General features: G+C 32.6%; 1 protein-coding gene across 1 annotated transcript in view; it reads right to left on the reverse strand.

The window, feature by feature from the left end:
• Positions 1 to 20,508, reverse strand: part of Itpr (Inositol 1,4,5,-trisphosphate receptor) — a 244,336-nt gene that overhangs the window by 133,948 nt on the left and 89,880 nt on the right. The window contains exons 7-12 of the mRNA XM_089091077.1: positions 18,498 to 18,698; positions 13,527 to 13,744; positions 10,993 to 11,150; positions 9,519 to 9,684; positions 5,107 to 5,244; positions 2,947 to 3,248 (exon numbers count right to left, since the gene is read on the reverse strand). Coding sequence (XP_088947203.1) covers positions 2,947 to 3,248; positions 5,107 to 5,244; positions 9,519 to 9,684; positions 10,993 to 11,150; positions 13,527 to 13,744; positions 18,498 to 18,698 — 1,183 coding nt within the window. The remainder of the gene's footprint in view (positions 1 to 2,946; positions 3,249 to 5,106; positions 5,245 to 9,518; positions 9,685 to 10,992; positions 11,151 to 13,526; positions 13,745 to 18,497; positions 18,699 to 20,508) is intronic.

Here is a 20,508-nt window from a genome sequence, read left to right on the forward strand (position 1 = left end):
GATTCCAAATATTTGAAGTTCATTACTTTAAATTTTATTCATCAAAAGCTACGAGCCTGAAAATAGTTACCTGATTTTCGAAAAAGGGAGGAAACACCACCAAAAGTCAAGCGATCTTAACAAAAATCCCACCTTAACAATCATATTATTGACTTATGAATAAAGTGAATATACCACTTGATGCCTTCTTTTATGCTCTTTCCAAATATAATAATCATTTTTGTTGAAAATGAATTTTACCCCCACCCCTATATATACCAATTCTGGATAAATATTTGCACATTAGGGGGGTGGGGGTAAATTTTATGGCAAGTTTTTACCAAATCATATTATTGACTTATGAATAAAGTGAATATACCACTCGATGCCTTTTTTTTATGCTCTTTCCAAATGTAATAATCATTTTTGTTGAAAATGAATTTTACCCCCACCCCTATATACCAATTCAGGTTATATATTTGCACATTAGGGGTGGGGGTAAAGTCTAAACTTACCTCCCATTTAGATCAGAAATAAAATTTCTGATCTTAACAGATTTAACAGATTCAGCATATCAAAGAAAGAGATTCCAAGCTCTTGTCTCCAAAAATGTGAATTTTTGCATTTCCTAGCAGAATTTTACACGAGGGAGGGGTGGAAGGGGATTTCCTGTTATGATTTGAAAGACAGTCAAAAATTAAATATAAAAAAAATTCACAGAAAGTAAGATGCAGCATTAAAACTTGAAACGAACAGAAATTAGTCTGTACGTGAGGGGGGCTGCCCTTTCCTCAACGCTCGCTCTTCACGCTAAAGTTTGACTTTTTTCCTGATTCTTTAGGAAAGACTATTCAAACACAAGGGACCTTATTTTGAATGAGAAGTATTTTTAAAGAGCTTAAGACTTTTGCGTAAAGAGCGAGGGTTATGAAGGTACAGCCCCTTTATGTAAAGAATAATTTCTGTTCGTTTTAAGTTTTAATGCTGCTCCGTAATTTCAGTTGAAAAAACTTTTTTTTTTTTTTATTTATAAATTTAATTTAACCAACTAGGTAAAATTTTTAAAACAAATGAGTTTTTAGGCACTCAAACATATAAATGCCAAAAACTATGCAACATCCCATCGAGCAAAGTTATGCGCACTAGCTCATTCTTAAGCTAGTACTGCAGTAGTTCTAACTATATGAATACTCACGGCAAGATAACATAATAGAATATATAAAAACAATACATGTATGAAGTTATGTGCATCTATAAACACATATAAACATATATGCCACATTTGAGCTCTTTGCAATTGATCAGATACAAGTTTGAAAAGTTCAGAAAGCAGCAAGCTGCGACGAAGGAATATTACCTTGCCTTTTATATCAAGTTGTACTTGAAATAAAGCGTGGAATGAACTATGAATGACCAGGCCTTCGGACCCTTAACAAGTCATCGCCACAAACTACTTTTTCCCTTTCTATTTCTTCGATAGTCTCTCTTTACTGGTATGTTCAGGGACTGTTTCAATAAGACGGATGTAGAAGTACTAAAAAGGGCATGGGGGGGGGGGGGGTGTTAAAGAGAGAGGTCGGTTAAGGAAAAATGTCAATTCTGTACTTCTGAAATCCAGTGCCAATCTCCAGGGGTGCCGCTGGGGTTCTGCTTCTACTGATTTACTCGCGTTCATGAAGGGTATTATGTCTCAGCCTCACAGCAGAACTTCGGCCGAATCCCAGTTTTGGCATTAAAGTTAATTTGAACATCACCTTAAAAATTACAGCCAGAAACAATATTCTGCATGTGAAACGCCAAATTTCTAGTTCAAAAACTTTGAAAATTCCAGCACAGCTGATCAGGAGCACAAGGAAGGCCAGATCACTTAAGTTCATGGCTGTCTTATTTCGTGGCTCCTAATTTTTCTGCGATTAATATTATTTTTATAATTTTAATATTATTTAATATTATTTTTAAACAGTATGATTTGAATAAATATCAAGAAATATAAAAAATACACAAAATACCATACAAAACAAACGAAACCTTTTTTTTTTAATCAGAACTTTGAAGATAGCTGCTTTCAACAGGTCAACTACTATTTCAAAGGATTGGGTAACTGATAATCTTATAGTACCCAAAACGAACGCATCTTTGTGTTAAGGTCACATTATTGGAACATGTGATTGCCGCAATTTAGAAATGACCTCGGCTGGCCATTTCCAAGCAACAATTCAACGGTAATTAACTGTTGTACAGCATCATAAAAGAGACGAAGATGAGAAACGCTATTTGAAACACAGGCGAAACAAACCAAATTCTCCTGCTTTTTGTCACACCAAAGAGAAATCTACCGAATCACGTGCGTACATTGAGCAAAACGCAATACGCGCTAAATTTTTTTGGAAGGTTCTGTATTTTGGTGGTTCTGATTAATACCATTAATTCTGCTTAATTCTGGGGATATCCTGTGTAGGACACAGATAAAGAGAGTAAAAATTCAGAATTTTGTAATGTGGGCTAAAAAAAGTCTTCGAAAAAAAAATGACGATCTTTAGAAGGCTACAATGCATATTTTCAAATAGACGATAGTATTGTACTAAGAAATTTTATATTTGTCAAATCAAAAAAGGAATAAATTCCATAGAACCATTCCACAAAGAGAACAACTTTATTATTTTGCCTAAAATAGAAAGTCAGATCTAGGGTCTGAGTAGGCATGTTTTATAATTTTTATCGACAAAAAAATTTCAGTTTATTCCAAATCTAAACGCATTTCATAATTTTCGTTAAACAAAGCTTGAACTAAGAAGGTGATTGTTTTCCCCGTTAATGTAAATAAGTCCACCTTGACTCGTTCATTCAAATTTTACTGGTAAAACTACGTATTACAGGTTAAATTATATCTCTAATAAAAAATACCGAACAAGAATAAAAAAAGAAAAATAGAAGAACAGAAGAAATAGAAGAAAAAACAATAAATACCTGGTAGATATTAATATATCACGGTTGGTATTCTTCAAAACACTTTTACAAATTAACTCTTGCGTGGCAGGAATGGCAGTGTGATTTGAAACACAGAGATCGCTCAGGCAGTCCAAAAACCTGGAATCCCACTGACTAGCATTATCACGAACGAGTCCAACAAATGTTTCTATTTCGGTTTCGGTTACATGTTTCTCCAATAGCTTCCTATTGTTGTGAAGTAAGGCAGTGATTGTGTCCTCAGCAAGTATATCATAGCCAATTTGCTTCTGCATAAATCCAAAATATTTGGCAATGTACTCCTAGAAAGACATTCATTTGAATAAATTATATTTTAAAAAGGGTCGAACAAATTTCGAGGGAAAGTGGGCAAATAATGAAAGAACAACATATATTTTGGTTTTCAAAAAGTAAACATGATTGATTTTAAATATTGTGCTGAAATGATTATAGCCATGAATTTAAATACAAAATATAAAAATAAAACTTCAATTTAAGTGTGAATGTGAATTCACATATTTAATGTGAATGTCAATTCTTTATATTCAATTTTCAATTAAATTTTTCATCCTTTAAATAAATTGAAAAAAAATTAAAACATATTTTTAATAACTTTTTTTAATTAAAATAAATTAAAGCTTAAATATAAAACTCAAAGCACCGAAACTTCATCAGCGTACCACTACTATCAAGATTAAAACGACCCATAAAAAATATATTAATAATTAGTCAAAATAACAGTACTTGGAAACAATTTGAAAAAGATCTATATATATATATACATATATAATATATACATATATATATATATATATATATATATATATATATATATATATATATATATATATATATATATATATATATATATATATATATATATATATATATATATATATATATATATATATATATATATATATATATATATATATATATATATATATAATCATGGTTTGGAATAAAAATTCTACCTAAATGGCACTAGTACTTACAACGAAAACAAGAAAAACACGAGACTATAACTTATTAAACACTGACATCGAATGTAAAAAGAATCGAACGAATTGGCAAAACGGTTTGTTCTTGGAGTAGGCAATTGTAGTCTCCTTCTGTTAGCTGACCTTGTGTTTATTTTATTCCTCATAACTGGTGGTCGAATATAAAAAAAAGAATATAAAAAATATAAGAATGTAAAAAAGAGGAAGACAAAACACACACGGAAGTCAATATAACAGAACATGGAATTCAAGTGATCAGATTTAATTGTCAAATCGTCAGTTCTTCCTCTAGTATATGTTGCTTGAATAGGATCAATCCCATATTAATATTGATCTGCATAGTTATACTGTGACTCCAGCTTCAAGTTAGTTGGTATTTGCACATCCGTTCTCTCCCGCAGCTCGGCATCATTGGGATCATCTTTCTGATGAGCCCTATTCGACAGCTCATGAGCCCATACAATCATTTACTTATTTGATTCTTCCGTATAGTATGCACATTTATTCTAATTAACTAGAAAATTCTCTTGTAATGGGTGCAAAACTATTTTTATATTAGCTAAGATAAAAAAGTAAAGGATCCAGGACTAAACTGGTGTTAGCACCAACACTATAGTCCAGAACGCAGTGCTGATCACCGTTTCATTAATTTTTTTTCTAATTACTGACTTTGCTACTCAAATGTGGTTTTAGCTATTTTGTTACTATTAATTTATCATTTTTTTTACTATTCAACTATTATTGATATCATTTAAATTATTATCAATTTATTAACTAAATTACTATTTTACTATTTAAATGTGGTTTTAACTATTTTACAACGTGTTCCGATTATTCTTGCTGTCCCAAGAACCTATATAGAAAAAATATATGTTTAATATGTGATTCTAATGTTGATAAATGTTATGTGCGTTCTGAGACCACACAAAGGAACAAAAAGCCACTAAAATTTTCAACATAATGCAAAGAGCGCAGTTATTTCGGTACGACCTCCACGAAGCCGTCTTTGATGCAAAAAAAGGTTTTACACAATCACAAAACGAAGAAAACCATAACTGTAACAAACATAAAGAATAAAATGCAAAAACATAATCAGCCTGATAAAAAAATATTGAAAAACCAAAATATGAAACTAAATAACCTATCAAAATAATTTCACCTGGTTTTTACGATAGTTCTGCTGACTGAGCTTAAGGAGGCGATAGCATAATCTACAAAGCGTCTTGTAAGCAGAATGTTTGGTGTCCTTCAATTCAGACAGCTTGAATGGTCTCTTATCTGTGGCCAAATCGGGGAACTAGAAAAAAGAGGATCGTTAGAATTTATACATAGATCGCACATTGAGTATATATATAACACTCAATCCTAATGAAATATACCTAAGCATGATAAAAATATAATATTTTAAAAACAAATTTGGGTTATATATTTGCACATTCAGGGGGGGGGGGGTAAATTATAGCGGGTCTGAAAGCCTAATGTGTTAGGTACAATTATTATGCATAGTATGAAGTAATAATTGTTTTCTAACTTCACACTATCTAGATACTTAACCCCCACCCCCTTGTGTGCAAATATATAGCCCAAATTATATATTTCCCATCTATTCTGTCACTTCTCTTTGTCTTGTCTCTCGCCAAGGTGAATGAAACTAACGAAAAAACCGGTTCTACAATGCGTCAATGCATGAAAAACTTGAGCAGTCGGGGCTATATCACACAAGTGCCATATAAATTTTTGCGGTCTTGTTTCTGGGTCATAGCAAATTCTTGTGTTTTTTTTTTTTTTAGTACACACAGTTTGCCTACATGTCTTATACTTTCATTGGAACTACACCACATCGTATCTAGGTCAGTTTTATTGCAATGAATTGCGGTTTTCTAATCCTAATGTTTCTTATAAAAATCAAGCTTTCCAACTGGAGATAAAACATGCCTGTATTTTTTCGAAATCTTTTTAATTAGCTCATGGCATTCGCTTTTACAATTTTCCGAAGTGTATCAAGTTTTAGTTTAATTTATAATTTTAATATGATATTTCTTCGGGGAAAGAAGAAGGCTAGATGGGACCAAGAAGGTTGGAAAGACATGACCAAGTCCTAAGCTATTGTATAAATAGAGATTAGCCAATTAGCCAGATGTATCGTCTTTCAAAATTCGAAGATCAATTAGCAAATCACTTTTGATTTGTAATTCCGAAATCATACTTCAGGAAACCACAGATAGATCCAGTAATTTCCAATTGAGTTTTTACAAGTTTCCATGAGCTATCGATTTCTTATAGTTTTCAAAAAATGAGATCCAAAGAAATACTCCTTTTAAAACAAAAATACTCCTTTTAAAACAGCAAACTGCACTGAAAGTCACAAATACACTTTTTTATCTATTTCTTATCACTTTTTTATTTCTTATCATATTTCTATTTCTTATCACTTATTTCCTATCACTTTTTTTATAACTTTTTTTTTGTATTTTTATGCTGTCTTTTTAAAAGGTTGAGAGATTGCCTCAATAAGTTTGAGCATTCTCAATATAGGACTTGTCTTATAAACATTTAAGCTAATGCTATCTTGCTTAATATGCTATTTGATGGCATTTCTCTTCCTTTACTTATTATGACGATGGTCCAAATCAGTTTCGTCTAATTTTCATGGAAATTACCATGAGTCACAAATGCATCTTTTTTTGGCATGCTGACAATGGTCTGGGTAGCATAGGTACCCATCTCCTGATTCTCTGCCTTTAACCGGAAATGCCATGCGTCGTTGGAGGCAAATCATCCGACGCTTCCCGTGAAGCGTCACTTAATCTAAGAAATTGTTTGCCTTTCATTTAAATATGATTAAGATTTTTACGGTTTTATTGTTGATGATAACAAGAAAGAAAAAAAGTAAGTTTGAAATACGTATCGCTTCCGGTAAAGTACAAATATTTTATACTTTGAAACCCTTTTCAGCTATGGTATTTGAGGGAAAGACTGTCCCACTCTTGTTTGGAATGAATTATGTTCGTTTTAGGTTTCCGTTATTTTGTCGTATAATTTTTATTATTTTTAACTTAATTAATGATTTTATTTTCTGTTCGTTTTAGGTTATATTAACTAATTCATAGTACTTTCTGATCTTTTTAAGGTGAACTTATCAAATTTCTTCAGTTCTGGACGTCTGAGGTTTTTATCCTGCTTTCCGCTTTTGTTTAAAAAAAAAGTTTCAGGAAACTTTTTTCAAAATTAATCTTTAAAAGGAAGTATTTTTCCCTTTAGTCGTTTTATTTTTCAATTTCTGTTATTCTTTGGTATTATATATACTTGGTGTCAAGTGTAGATAACTATGATCCCTATAGCCCCTTTTAATAGAGAGAAAAGAAGAATAAATAAAACTAATAGAGACAAAAATTTTATTTGAAATCTTATTAGAAATAAAAACAAATCTTGTTAATTAGACGACTACAGTTTTTTCTCACGTTTTCACTAACCTATTGATTTCAATATATTTACTAAATGCAATCTTTGACAATGTGCCTTATTCAAGCGAAGGTTGTCTCCCAATTTTAGGTGTAGAAGGTCCATTATACATAAAAAAAAAGAAAAAAAATCCATTCTAAAGACAAATTTCATCCAATAATATTATTCAATAAGATTTATTGCTCTAATATCATATTTAAATTTTTTAGAAATTATATTCATTTTAGCCACTGAAATTTTCACTTCGAGAACAATGGTATAAGGGCATTAATATATTAGCATATCAGGGCTAGATGGGGGCAACATTTTCTTTCAAGAAATTTATGAAACTAGGGGTTCTGGGAATACTGTGCAGGAAATACGGCATACAACTCAAGCCCCATTTATTATTATAAATTTTGCACCGACCGTTTATAAAATCCCAGATAATATTCACAAGACCATGGTGAAGGTTCTTTCTCGCAAAAGAGCAATGAGGAGCAAGCCATTTCTTTTCCTCCTTTCTATCTTTTCAATTTTTTTAATAAGGGATTCTCTCCTATTTCATTTCTTTGAGTCCTTTCCATACTATTGAGTCGATGTAAAAATTGTTTTTCTTCTGCTATTAACGTCTATCGGGACCACACTATTTTGTTGATTTTTTTTTTCTGTTTGGCATATTTTTTGTATTTTGTTTTGTATATCTTTTAGTGGTAGTACAGCATAGTAAACTATATACAGTATAGCGTACTTAGCATAGGGTATATAATGAATAAATCATTATTAGTATTTTGTCCCCAGATGATCCAATTTATCACAAATATCACCCTGTCACGCACTTTCTTTTTCACGAGCTTTTCACTCTTTCAATTCAATTTTCTCTTTTTTTTTCTCTACGGCTAAACTTTGCCAGCTACAAGTGTAACTAAACTGAATACTAAATTCGAGATGGCTCGGGATACAAAAATAATGAGCCTTTTTTGCCTTGCAGGTCTTTTTACACACGGTCATTAGTATGCGTTGCTTAGATACGTCAATACAAATATCTTTGAGGCTTGACAAAACTGATCTTGTATAGATCTGACTGCAGGGACATTAATTTACACTAACGATAATTATGTGAAAAATAATTAACATTTTTTATAAATGAAATGCATCGTTGTAATTTGGGTTTACTTATTGCAAATAATGTTTTCTAACTGCAGGGTTTTCTATGAATTTATTTTCAAAACAGGAATTTAGATTCAAAAATTACTTTTGTTTTACAACCAGCCATTTTCTCTTATTTGGCAACCCAAAAGCTAAAGTTTATGAAAAGACATATCCAGATAGAATATACCAGACATACCCAGATTAAAAGTTGTGTTTTCTCTTTTCTTGTGTGTGATTTTTTTAGATTAATCAAGCTCAGGTCAGAAAACTTTCAATTGATCTTGAAAAAGTGAAAAGAAAACTTTAATTACTTCAAAATATTTACTTCAAGTCATCAAGAATGAGAAAGAGAAAATAATCATAAGAATTAAGAATCACGAATGCGCAGGGGCATATTTTTCATATAGCTCTACCTTTTTTTGTATTTTGTAATTATTTTTCTTTTTAATTTGAGCAACTCCCAAAATCTCATTTTTCATATAGCTGTTAGATAACAAGCAACATCGCACCTGAAGAATCATAAATATATTCTTCACGACTACCTATTACTGTTGGTCGTTGCTACACTATTGCTAATTTGTACTGTTAGGTAATTTGTCTTAACTATGAATTCTGTTGGTAAATTATAATTTTAGATAATGAGCAATATCACGCGTACCTTAAGAATCATAAATAAATACTTCAAAATCGTCTGCTATTGTTGGTAATTATATTGTTGCTATTAAACTGACAATAACTCGTGCTGTTAGATTCTTGGCCGGCTACTATTATGGTGTTGGTAATTTGTGCCGTTTGATACTAAGAAATATTACATGTACCTCGAAAATCATAAACATAAGCTTCAGAACAGCTTGTTACTATTGGTAATTATACTGTTGCCATTATACTGCTGGTAATTTGTACTGTTATGCAAGTAGCCTTATACTGTTACACTATTGGTAATTTGTAATGTTAGAGAATAAGGGAAATCGCACTTACCTCAAGAATCATAAAAATGTGCTTCAGGATTGCCTGCTCTCTGAGTAATTTCTGTCTATCTCGATTCGGATTGGTTACAACAAGTTCCAATGCATCCGGACGATTTTGCTCCGCCTCCAGATTTGCAATGAAATATATAACTTCTTGTACAAGAGATATGACACACCTAGAAAAAAACAATTAAGAGAATTTTAAATAAAAAAAATTAGAAAAAAAATAACGTAAATTTCAAATGGAAGATTTAAAAAGTAGATTTCGAATAAAATAACTGGCTAAAGTTTCGATTTACACTTACAATTTACTTTAAAACTTTCAAACTAACTTTAAAAATTACGAACTTACAAACCAACTTTAAAACCTACAAATTAACTTGTTAACTTTAACTTGGAGATAACAATTTAAAATTAGAAAAAAGAGTAATAATACAGACATTAGTTAGGAGTTAGAAAGTAAGGTAGCGTACGTATGGCCAAAACAGGTAATTGGGTAATTGTTTTCAATTCAACAACAACTATCACACAATTGAGAGCTAGAGTAAATAAGTTTTAATAGGAAACTCAAACTTATACTTCGAATCTTTCACCTTCCTGAAGTTCCGATGCGTTTAATAAATGTATTGATTATCCAGGAGAGTTTTGAGCATAGTTATTTTATGTTTTGGCTAGTGACAATTCATGCTGTCAGGCCACATTTCCAGGGTGTTGTCAGGTAATCTTCGTCAATTTTGTATTTTCTTTGCCAGCTGGCCAAGGCCTAAAGGTGACCTGACCCAAAAAAATCTGACTCGGAAAATTTTCAGTTTTCAAAACAAACTTAAAATTTTCAAAACAAATATAAAATTTTCAAAACAGACTTAAAGTAAATATAATATAAGCTTTCAAATTTTCAAAACAAACTGAATGTAAATATACGCTAATATAAGCTAAATATAATCGAAACTAAACATAACTTAAAAATACAATCAAAACTAAGCACAATCAATATAAAGTTTTCAAACTAATTTTCTAGATTTTAATAATTTTTGGAGATGCGGCAGGAGCAAACCACAGAGCTAACTTTTAAAACTTTCAAAACAGATGAGATATCCAACAAGTCCGGTAATGCATATTCTTTTTAAATATATTGGTATTTCTTATATCCAGATTGACCATAGGGAACATGTTTAATAATTTCTCAAATCTTCTAACTCCCAAAAACATATTCTTTCTCATACACAAAAAAGGCTCTCTAATTTAGCAGAAATTCCGAACAAGGCGTTATTCAGACCCTTAACCTCCCCCCTGTCCCACCGCAATCGAATTATCCAAGACAAGAGCAAAAGAGAAAGAATGGGGTGGGTGGGAGAGAGAGGAAAGGTTCGAAAACAAGAGGGAACTGAAACAAAATAATATAAACGTGCAAAGAGGGGGGGGGGGAATAAACCAAACTACAGTAAAAAAAAGTCTTCTTATTTTCAAATATTCAAGGTTCTTACTCTGGATCGTTTATGGAGACTGTTCCATCATTCACACTAGAAACGAATTTTGTTAGCACATTACAGGCATCATTGGCAAAATCTAGATCTCTAACTTCAGTTCGGGATAAAGGCACAAAAGCAAATACTTCTCTATCGTTCTCCCCAGATAAACCAACCTAAAAAAAAAAAAAAAAAAAAAAAAAAAAAAAAAAAAAAAAAAAACTACCGACAATGAAATAAGTTTCTTAGATGACAACATCTACATTTTTAAAATTTACCCAGGCACGTATTTGAAATGTCAAAATTCCAAATGCCAACGTTTCAATTTTTTAAATCAAATACCAGAAAAAAAAAAATCTTTTTTAGTCTTATTGACCCAAGGCAGCAAAAAGATAAACAAAAGGAACACTGTGAATTGAAGGAAAATACCTATCTTGAAGTATAAAAAGAAAAAAATTATTTTAAGGACCACTTCTGGCATTTTTGGTACTACTTTTATTTGTTTGACATGTTTCCTTTTCAAGTGGTCAGACATTATAGTGATACCGTCATATTTACCTAAAGCAGCTTGAAGCTACTAAAAAAGACACGAGGAATTGAAAAAAAAAATCCATAATTCAACAAAAGAAAAGGGTTTTATAAGACATTTTATCTTAGGTTTTTATGTTACTGTAAATGTCCCAAATCTGGTTAATGTCAACATTCACCGGTGAATATTCGAAATTCCTTTTTCTCTGCTTAGATTCAAACAGCTTTGCGAGCCAGCCTTTTCGGTCTAGTGCAAGCTATGATGGTAAAAGTTAAAGTTAGGTTAGGTTAATCTTGGTTCTAAATATCATAAATGGATTATAAAGCTAATCTAACATAAACTCACCTAACCAAACTTATTCTATTCTGACCTAACCTAACCTGTCATCATCAAACCTTGTTCAGAATCGTCCGTCGAACAAGACAATCAAAAAAAAAAAAAAAAAAAAAAAAAAAAAAAAAAATTATTAATGTTTCCTAAATAAAAAGAGATTTGATGAATACAAGTATATTCAGAATTGTCCATCAAACTGATAATGTGGACCCGAGTACACTCTTCAGATTTTTGTATTACAAGTTACAAGGATGTTGTATGCTATGAAAGTTTGGACAATTTAAGAACTTGATACTCAGCAGTGACTTTTACCGTCAGGATTCCAGGTTTAGTTCTGAAATATGACTTCTTTTTTTTTATTATTATTATTATTAGTATTTAGTAATATTAGTTACTCCAAGTGCTTTAATATATTTTTTTATTTATGCCTGACAAGCAAAAGTTTTCTGCATTGCGTTAAGAATAATAATAAATAAATACTTTCGTTTAGTCATCACATGAACAAAGCAGACGAATTCACTCATTGTAATACATGTAATGCCCGACCGACAAAAAAGTAGGTTACTAACTACGTTTTCCATTTCACCCCTTACTGACTACTCACAACAGCTTTATAGTAGTTTGCGAAGGGGAAAGGCGACAAATAACGGGACAACTCTTGAGTCATGTCCCTAACACTTAGCTCTAGTGACAGCCTGTCTGTTGCGGACGCTTTGGTAGCTTAGCAAAAACTATTTTACGTGTAACAATGAGTAGCTATTTATTTAGGGGTTATTCTAGTTTGGTTTTATACCCAGTTTAGTGACCAATTATTGTATAAACGGTCTATAATAACGGTATATTTTTTATGGACAAAAAATATTTTTATGGGTGAGCATTATACCGCGCACTGAGAGGCTTTATACATATCCTGTTAATAGTCCTCAGAACTTTCGATCGATGAAATTTTGGCCCTTTGCGGGCCAAATTGCTATTTGTCGTACTTCTTGTAGATAGTAGCTTCAGGGTTCTGGTAAATTTTAATTTATTTGAATAAATTTCATCACAATCACGCCCCTTTTTCGGGGGTCTTTAACCCCTTTTGTTCTAAAATTAAGCAAAATGTCACATGTCAATAGCTTTTAACGCAGAAACTCAGAATTAATAATCTTGGCATGTTTACAATAATCCTAAATATATGACACTGTTGATGCTTATATTGCAATTCAAATGTTGCGTTTTTGGTTTTTGTTTTTTATTGACCTCTCTCTTTGACCAAAATTTTTAACTATGTAACTGTTTTTATGTAACCTGGCCGGCAGCTTCACACAAGAGTAACAATATTTACAAATTTTCATAGAAGGTAAATAAAGCGTTATTAAAACAATCTCCGCCATGATAATGAAGCAGTACGTCTTTCCATGTTCCTTGCAACGGTGCCCCCTCCATGAAGAACAACCTAATAGTCTATCAAACATTTCTAAGAGTTCATATTTATGGTAACAGAAATAATCCATTTTAGAAATTAGTGGATGTTCACTAACATAAGAGCAAGCAGATTCAACCCTTGGAAGCGGAAGGAAGTGGTTGGTCAGAGTATTCTGGTGACCTCCCCCCCCCCCCTCGAGTCCTCACATGCCTAATAATATCATTCTAGGGTTAAAGTATAAGATTATTACTGAACAACAGCGGGGGATAAAACAAAAATTACCATTGACATAACAGGCTTCTCTTCATCCCCATCAATAGGTATAGATGTGCTAGTCACCCACTTATCGCTAGCCACAAGGCGAAGTTTAACATAAGAAGACTGAGGAACAAGAGAATCAGCACGACGTGCGACTGAAGTTTGGCCCAATTCAAAAACTGTTCCAATGTCGTTTAAACAGTCAGACGGCACTAATTGTAAAACTATATCGCCAGGTATATCTAGATAAAAAGAAGGTGAGATAAAACAAGCAATTACTGTAACACATTAAAGTAATTTTAAAGATATGGTGTAAAAGGGAAAGGATAGAAGCTAAAATAATAAATCAATTTAGCCAAGTCTAAATTACCGTGAAATTTCATGCTAAGCTTGTAGATGAAAAGTAGAGAAACTACTAGTTTAAAAACAAGCAATTATACACAATAATAATGAAATCCGTGAAATATTTCACAACCAAACAAATTAAAGGTTGTCGAAATGTCAATAAAAGTGCTTGCGTTTATTGGCATTAACTTCAAGTCAAGTTTATGGAAGTATTCTGCTTCTGAGGATGATGTAATTTGGAAGATATTATATAGTAAGCTTTTACCTTAGAATTGTAATACATGGTACCATTTCTTCTTTTCTTTCTTAATCTTCATGATTACCCTTGGAAGCAGTAAACTCGAAAGTGTTTATACAAATAATTCAACGCCGTCTATGACACTACTGTCCAGACACTACGAATAGCTACTTCTTTGTCTTTTATAATTTTTTTTTGCCAAGACGAAACGTGATAAATAGTAGAACAACTTGTTTAGAACATAAGCCAGAATAAATTAGAAATTTTGTACGAGATTGTTAACGAGCGATTGGGCCATTAGACATAAGATCCAGTATGTCACAAAAAGAGGGACGATAACGATTATCCCCTTTATGTAAACTTTAGAGACATACTCGTATTTCGTTTAACGATTTTTTTTTTTTTTTTTTTATATCGATCATCCCAAGAACTGGAAGACTTTCGCAAATTGTCACGATTTTAAAGGGAAGCAAAGGCAAGGTTACGTTTAAGAAATATTCATATTACTTTTAATTTTTACGTTTATATTAGGTTACGTTAGTAACCTGATATAAACGTCAACAATATAAGTATTAATTTAATTAGGTTTATATTACCTTACGTTATACAAGGAATGTTTATATTGGGTAGATAAATAAATATTTGTTCGCATGCCATCAACAAACAATAGCAAAAATAACAGCACATTCAACATCATATACTTAGCTCTATACATCAAATGCAAAGCTCTAAGGTTGAGAATAGAGAGAGAAAAGAGAGAAAGAAATTGGGTCACGATATGTAATTTTGGGCCGACAATAACGGCCAATGTTTAGTGCCGAAAAAAAAAAAACACAAAATAAATTTAAATGCACAGAAACAAATTTGCAACTTATAATTGAAAATATATGATAACAGAAATATATAAAGAACAACAATATATTTTAATAATATGCTCCTTTTCAGCATAATATTCGTTACCCTGACAATGCAGACCACTTCCCCCTGATGGACACACATGTAGCCCTAATCATATATTTAAAACCTAAAAAAGGGAGAGTTAAAAGTTAAAATGCGAATAGTAATAGAAGGAAACATTAATGACCTGATTAATATCGATGTGCTGCATATTATAAAGTAAAATTTCATTGCTTCATTTTTTTTTAGTTTGATTGCCTATATATCTTATGCCTATATATCGTATGGGGCCATCAAGGTGGCTGGGGATGAATTGTCACAAACACGGCAAAAACCATAAAAATAGCAACATAAAATACCTCTCTTTTGTTCTAGCATATCTCTTTCTGGAGAGCCGCTATTCCGCAATTTTATTAATATATATTTATAGGTATAAATATTATGGTTGTATCTTGAACACCTCTTAAAGAAGTGTTATAAAAAGGCATATTTGTTTCAACAAGAGATCATTGCAAGAAGTCATACAACCTAAGCTTTCAGTAAAGTATAGTAGAAGCACTTTCAAAATGTATTAACTACAATGTTTCTGCATATTATGAAGTAAGAATTGTTTTCTTAACGTGTTTCCTTCTCAACGGCATCTAATTCTAGGCTCATATCCAATTTAGTTAAGCTCATTGCAGGTCAGTCAACTAAGTTTTTTGGTCAAGTCGGAGAATAAGGCAGTTGATGCCTTCACAGGAAAAATCAATCATTATCTGTCAAAAATTAATCCGGTATGGTCTAAAGGCTAGATCAGTGGGCTATATCCAAGTGCACTTTGGATATCTTTCAGCTAACGGGCGCGGGTTCAATTCACGCAACCAGAATTGTTTTTTTGTCGTAAAATTTCAGACTCATGTGCCAAGACCACAGTACACATATCTAGACAGTACGATCATCTCCTATCTCAACCATTAGACAAAGCCGGACAACGATACAGCTGCTCTGGATAACAATTAACTAAAGATAAAAATAAGCGACATTACATTTTTTCATGGGTGGCACGCGTATGGTATCGGTATTCACAGCCTGGAGGACAGGAAAAGAAATAAGACCAATAGAGCGTCTAAGGGATAAGGAAGAGTGCAACAAGTTGAAGAGATAAAAAAAGAAAAAGGAAAATAATTGGTCTGACTGTAGTAACGCAAAAGGTAAAGATAACATTGGTTTGAGAATGGAGAGGAAAACCAAGAATGAATTTATAACGATAATCGAGGTAAAAATAAGTTTTATTTGAACAATGCCATAGCGTAATGGCATTGCATTAGGAAGTTTATTATTTCTTGTAATTCCCCTTTAGAAAAGTTTTAGAAATATTTAGAAATTATGCCGTTAAAGGTCTAAGATTATTATACAGACTCGGCAGTAAGAAAGTAAGAAATTCCATTTTATTTATTTGCTGATAAACGAATTGGAAGAATATTCTAGAACAGGGCTTTCTAGCGTAAAGCCCCGTAAAATTTTGGATATATATATATATATATATATATATATATATATATATATATATATATATATATATATATATTTATATATATAATCATTTTTTTATCATTCATCGTTCATTTTTTTGAATGAATAAAAAATCATTCATTTATCATCATTAATCATTTTTTTTTTCATTATATTATAATGGAAATGTATTGCCTTGTTGCTTCCCTTCGATTTTATTGTTTAGTATAATTATATTTAAAACACTACGGTTTTTTGAGCAAGTAAAAACGAGAGTCAAAGTTTCCTTTTCAGGTTTAAAGAGCCTTTTCAGCTTGAAGAAAGAAAAAGGAAGCTCTTCAATTTACTATTCCACTAAATTATACTATTTATAATGGAATTCCAGCCAAAAGAACTCTGAATTTCACAACGGATTTCACTACGAACTAAAAAATCCCCTACAAAACATAGATAAATACCACCAAATTATAGGTGCACACATCCGGCCTTTTAAGGAAGGAGTTGCAAAGTTTTTATTGGACGGGATCAAAAATTAAAAGAAGTACATTTGTAGACCCAAACTAATTTCCCAATTTTTCAGGGGGAGGGGAATAATTCCAACCAACTCTAATATGAGCGTCGGAGGGTACCCTCCACCATATGTGTTGGTATGCAAGGTTTTCTCAGGCCCAAATAGACGGTCTTTTGGGCTTGATTTGGATCTCAGGTTATAACTGCCAAGCCCTTGAAATATATTACCTTAAATTACCTTAAATCGCACTTGCTAGCGATAGGACGAATCCTGTGTCCGCCAGCTTCAGTGATGATAGTTAATCATCATCTGTGGCGTCCCAAATGGTGCACTACGGTTTGTTGAGCCAATCCCTGTCCACTGATGACTTGAACGCATCCACGCTGGTAGAGGTTACTGTTTTTTCACTAAGGGAGTTCCACAAGCTGATAACTCTATTTGAGAAGAACTTGTTCCTTAGTGTGGTGTTGGCTCGTTTCCGGAAAAGCTTTTGAGAATGACCACGAGTTCTATTTGAATTGTCCGATTGGAAAAGACCAGGAATGGTATCCTCAGCATTTAGAAGCTTGTATGCTGTTATCACATTGCCTAGTTTGCGACAATATGTTAGAGATGGTATTCTAAGCTTACGGAGACGGGATGGATAAGGGACATCATAGAAGTCTCTAATACATTTCGTTGCACTCCTCTGGACTGATTCTAGAGCTGCTTGGTCTGTCTTATTGATTGGACATGCGATACACATTCCAAACTCTAGCCTTGGTCGAACTAGACTCTTGTATAGCTTGGTCATAACAGTTGGAGATCTGCTAGTGAACGTTCTTTTGATTAAGCCAAGAGTCTGATTAGTCTTCGCAATAGTCGCTTGTGCGTGAATATGAATTTTCAATTCGTCGTCTACCAGGACACCAAGATCTCTCTCCGCGTGGCTGCTGGAAATGGCATTTCGGGACCCATCCCTGCAATCCATATGGTACTGAGTGTGTGGGTTTTTCTTCCCAAGTTGGAGAGTCTTGCATTTTGATGCGTTGAATTCAAGCCTCCAAATATTAGTCCAGTGAGTGAATGTATCGAGGTCCAGTTGGACCGACTTAATATTCTCCGCTGTGTCTGCCCGACCGATAAGTTTCGAGTCATCAGCGTAGAGGCTTACTTTGTTGTTTAGGATTTTTGGCGCGTCATTTATATATACATTAAATAAAGTCGGACCCAAAACTGCCCTGGGGGACACCACTTCCAACAGCGGCCACTTCGGAGAAAAACGTCCTTCCATCCTCGTCAAATACTTTAACCGTCTGTTTCCTATCTGTTAAGAACTGCATCACCCACTCAACCACACCACCACTAACCCCAATAGCTTGGAGCTTGATTCGAAGTCTTTTATGGCAGACTTTGTCAAACGCCTTTGCCAAATCGAGTAGTACAGCTACAATATATGATTGATTATAAAATATGGATATAAAATACAAAAATGGAGAATAACATATGGAATATGAAGTATAAGACCTACCTGAGTGCCTTCTTCGGTTCGACTGTGCATTATTTATAGCCGGATCTAATTGAGCACCACCAAGATATAAACCTGTGGCCAAATGTTTAAATCTAACACGCGAATTCCAATGTGCAGCTCCACTTTGACAGGGGTCTGACTGCATTACTTCAACTTCCCATAGAGCTTTACTTGAAGTAGCATCAGTCACTGATGAACGTCCTAATTTTCCAAAGATAGAATAAAACTTCAGTAAAAGTCAGTTTATAGGAAGCAAGAGAAAATTAGGTAATACAGGAAGTAGCCTAGTACATTTGTTCTCTTTTTTATGCATCAATTAGAAAATCAAAGAGGAGAGAGCAAGGACAAAAAAAAAAAATCTAAAACAAATTCTTCCAGTAAAACTTCGTTTGAAGCGGTAGCATTTCCAACTTCTAATACATTATGTTTCGGATACCCATAATCAAATAAATATAAAAAAAAAACAAATGATTTATCACCGGTTTTTCCATAAGAACCTTCTGGGGATGATAGAAAGAGGGCTTATCGTTGGAATGTTTCACGAGAGGGGGTTAGCAGCCTCGGGCTTAGTCCTTGTCCTAAAATACATTTCCAGAGTTCGCTTTATACATTAAAGAAACTTTAGAGGGGACAACAATTCCAACACCTGTGGTCCCGTAGAAGATTCATCTCCTTTTCCAGCATCCCATTCTTCCTTCTCATCTCCTTTTCCGACATCCCATTCCTCCTTCTCATCTCCTTTTCCAACATCCCATCTCCTTCTTGTTTCTTCCCTCCTTTTCTTTACATCCCACTTTTTTTGTCCCTTCTATCCTAAATAAAGGTTCAAAGATGGAATTTTCCTCCTCCACACAATTTAAAAAAAAATAATTCTAAATGAAAGTATTTCCTAAAACACTCCATGAAATGGAGTTTCGCTGCCTCAGAGACTGCATTGCTAACAACATGGCCAGTTTCTTATGTACACGGTGCTCTTAAAAAAGAAGTACACACAGCTACAATTTTTAACGCTTTATTTGAGTTATAAAGCTACATAATAACTTTAATTTTTGAAATAATTCTCAGAACACTATTGGAGATATGAAAAAGGCAATGCTAGAATAAGAATAAAATAGGCTCAGAGAACTGTAATAAATAGGCTTTGTATCAGATACTCCCTGTTCAATAGCAGAAGCTATAAGTTCTACCTATAAGTACAAATATGATATACTTAAATTTTAAAGTATTAGCCCTTTTCACATTTCTTTCTGGACCCTCCTAAAGTGTACATTTAAATGTAGAAAAAAATGTTCAGGCTTTGAGAGATTTTTTTATATTGATTTCTATTTGTTCTTTCTACAGTTCTTAGCGTGTTTCCTTTTTTAAGGTATATCAGGTGCAATCTGAACCATTATTATAAGACAAACCTGATTATACACAGGACCACTTGGGCTATAACTTGGATTCTAAATTCATTTGTGATGTGATGATACATGATTCTGACTTTAAATAGACCTAGTTAAACTTAAAGTCTACTAAAAAATTCAATAATTATACGCAGATGTAGAGTCCACATATATATATATATATATATATATATGCATATATATATATATATATATATATATATATATATATATATATATATATATATATATATATATATATATATATATATATATATATAACTTTGATTTTTAATGAATAATCCAAATGGTTTAGACCAAATTTACACAGCCGCAGTCTGCAAGTGCTATGAATACAGCCCAACAAACAATGTGATCCTAATATATATAAGACAAATTCTTGACAAAAATATTCAGCATTGAATCGAAATGATTTGTGATCTATATTCCTACGTATAATGTGTATTTATAATTATAGTTGACGTTCAAGGGCAGTTTAAGGCATCCTTTTTTCCTATTAGTCCAGCCCACGCTCAGTCAATCCAAAGGTTTGATGCCTCTGGTTAAAACTACTTCCATCCCTTTTAGATTTTTAATATTAGACAATCTATTCGCTGTAACAATGA

The sequence above is a fragment of the Artemia sp. Qi Xiang Cuo genome, chromosome 6 (genome assembly GCF_049724085.1).
Source record: "Artemia sp. Qi Xiang Cuo chromosome 6, ASM4972408v1, whole genome shotgun sequence".
Taxonomy (NCBI): Eukaryota; Metazoa; Arthropoda; class Branchiopoda; order Anostraca; family Artemiidae; genus Artemia; species Artemia sp. Qi Xiang Cuo.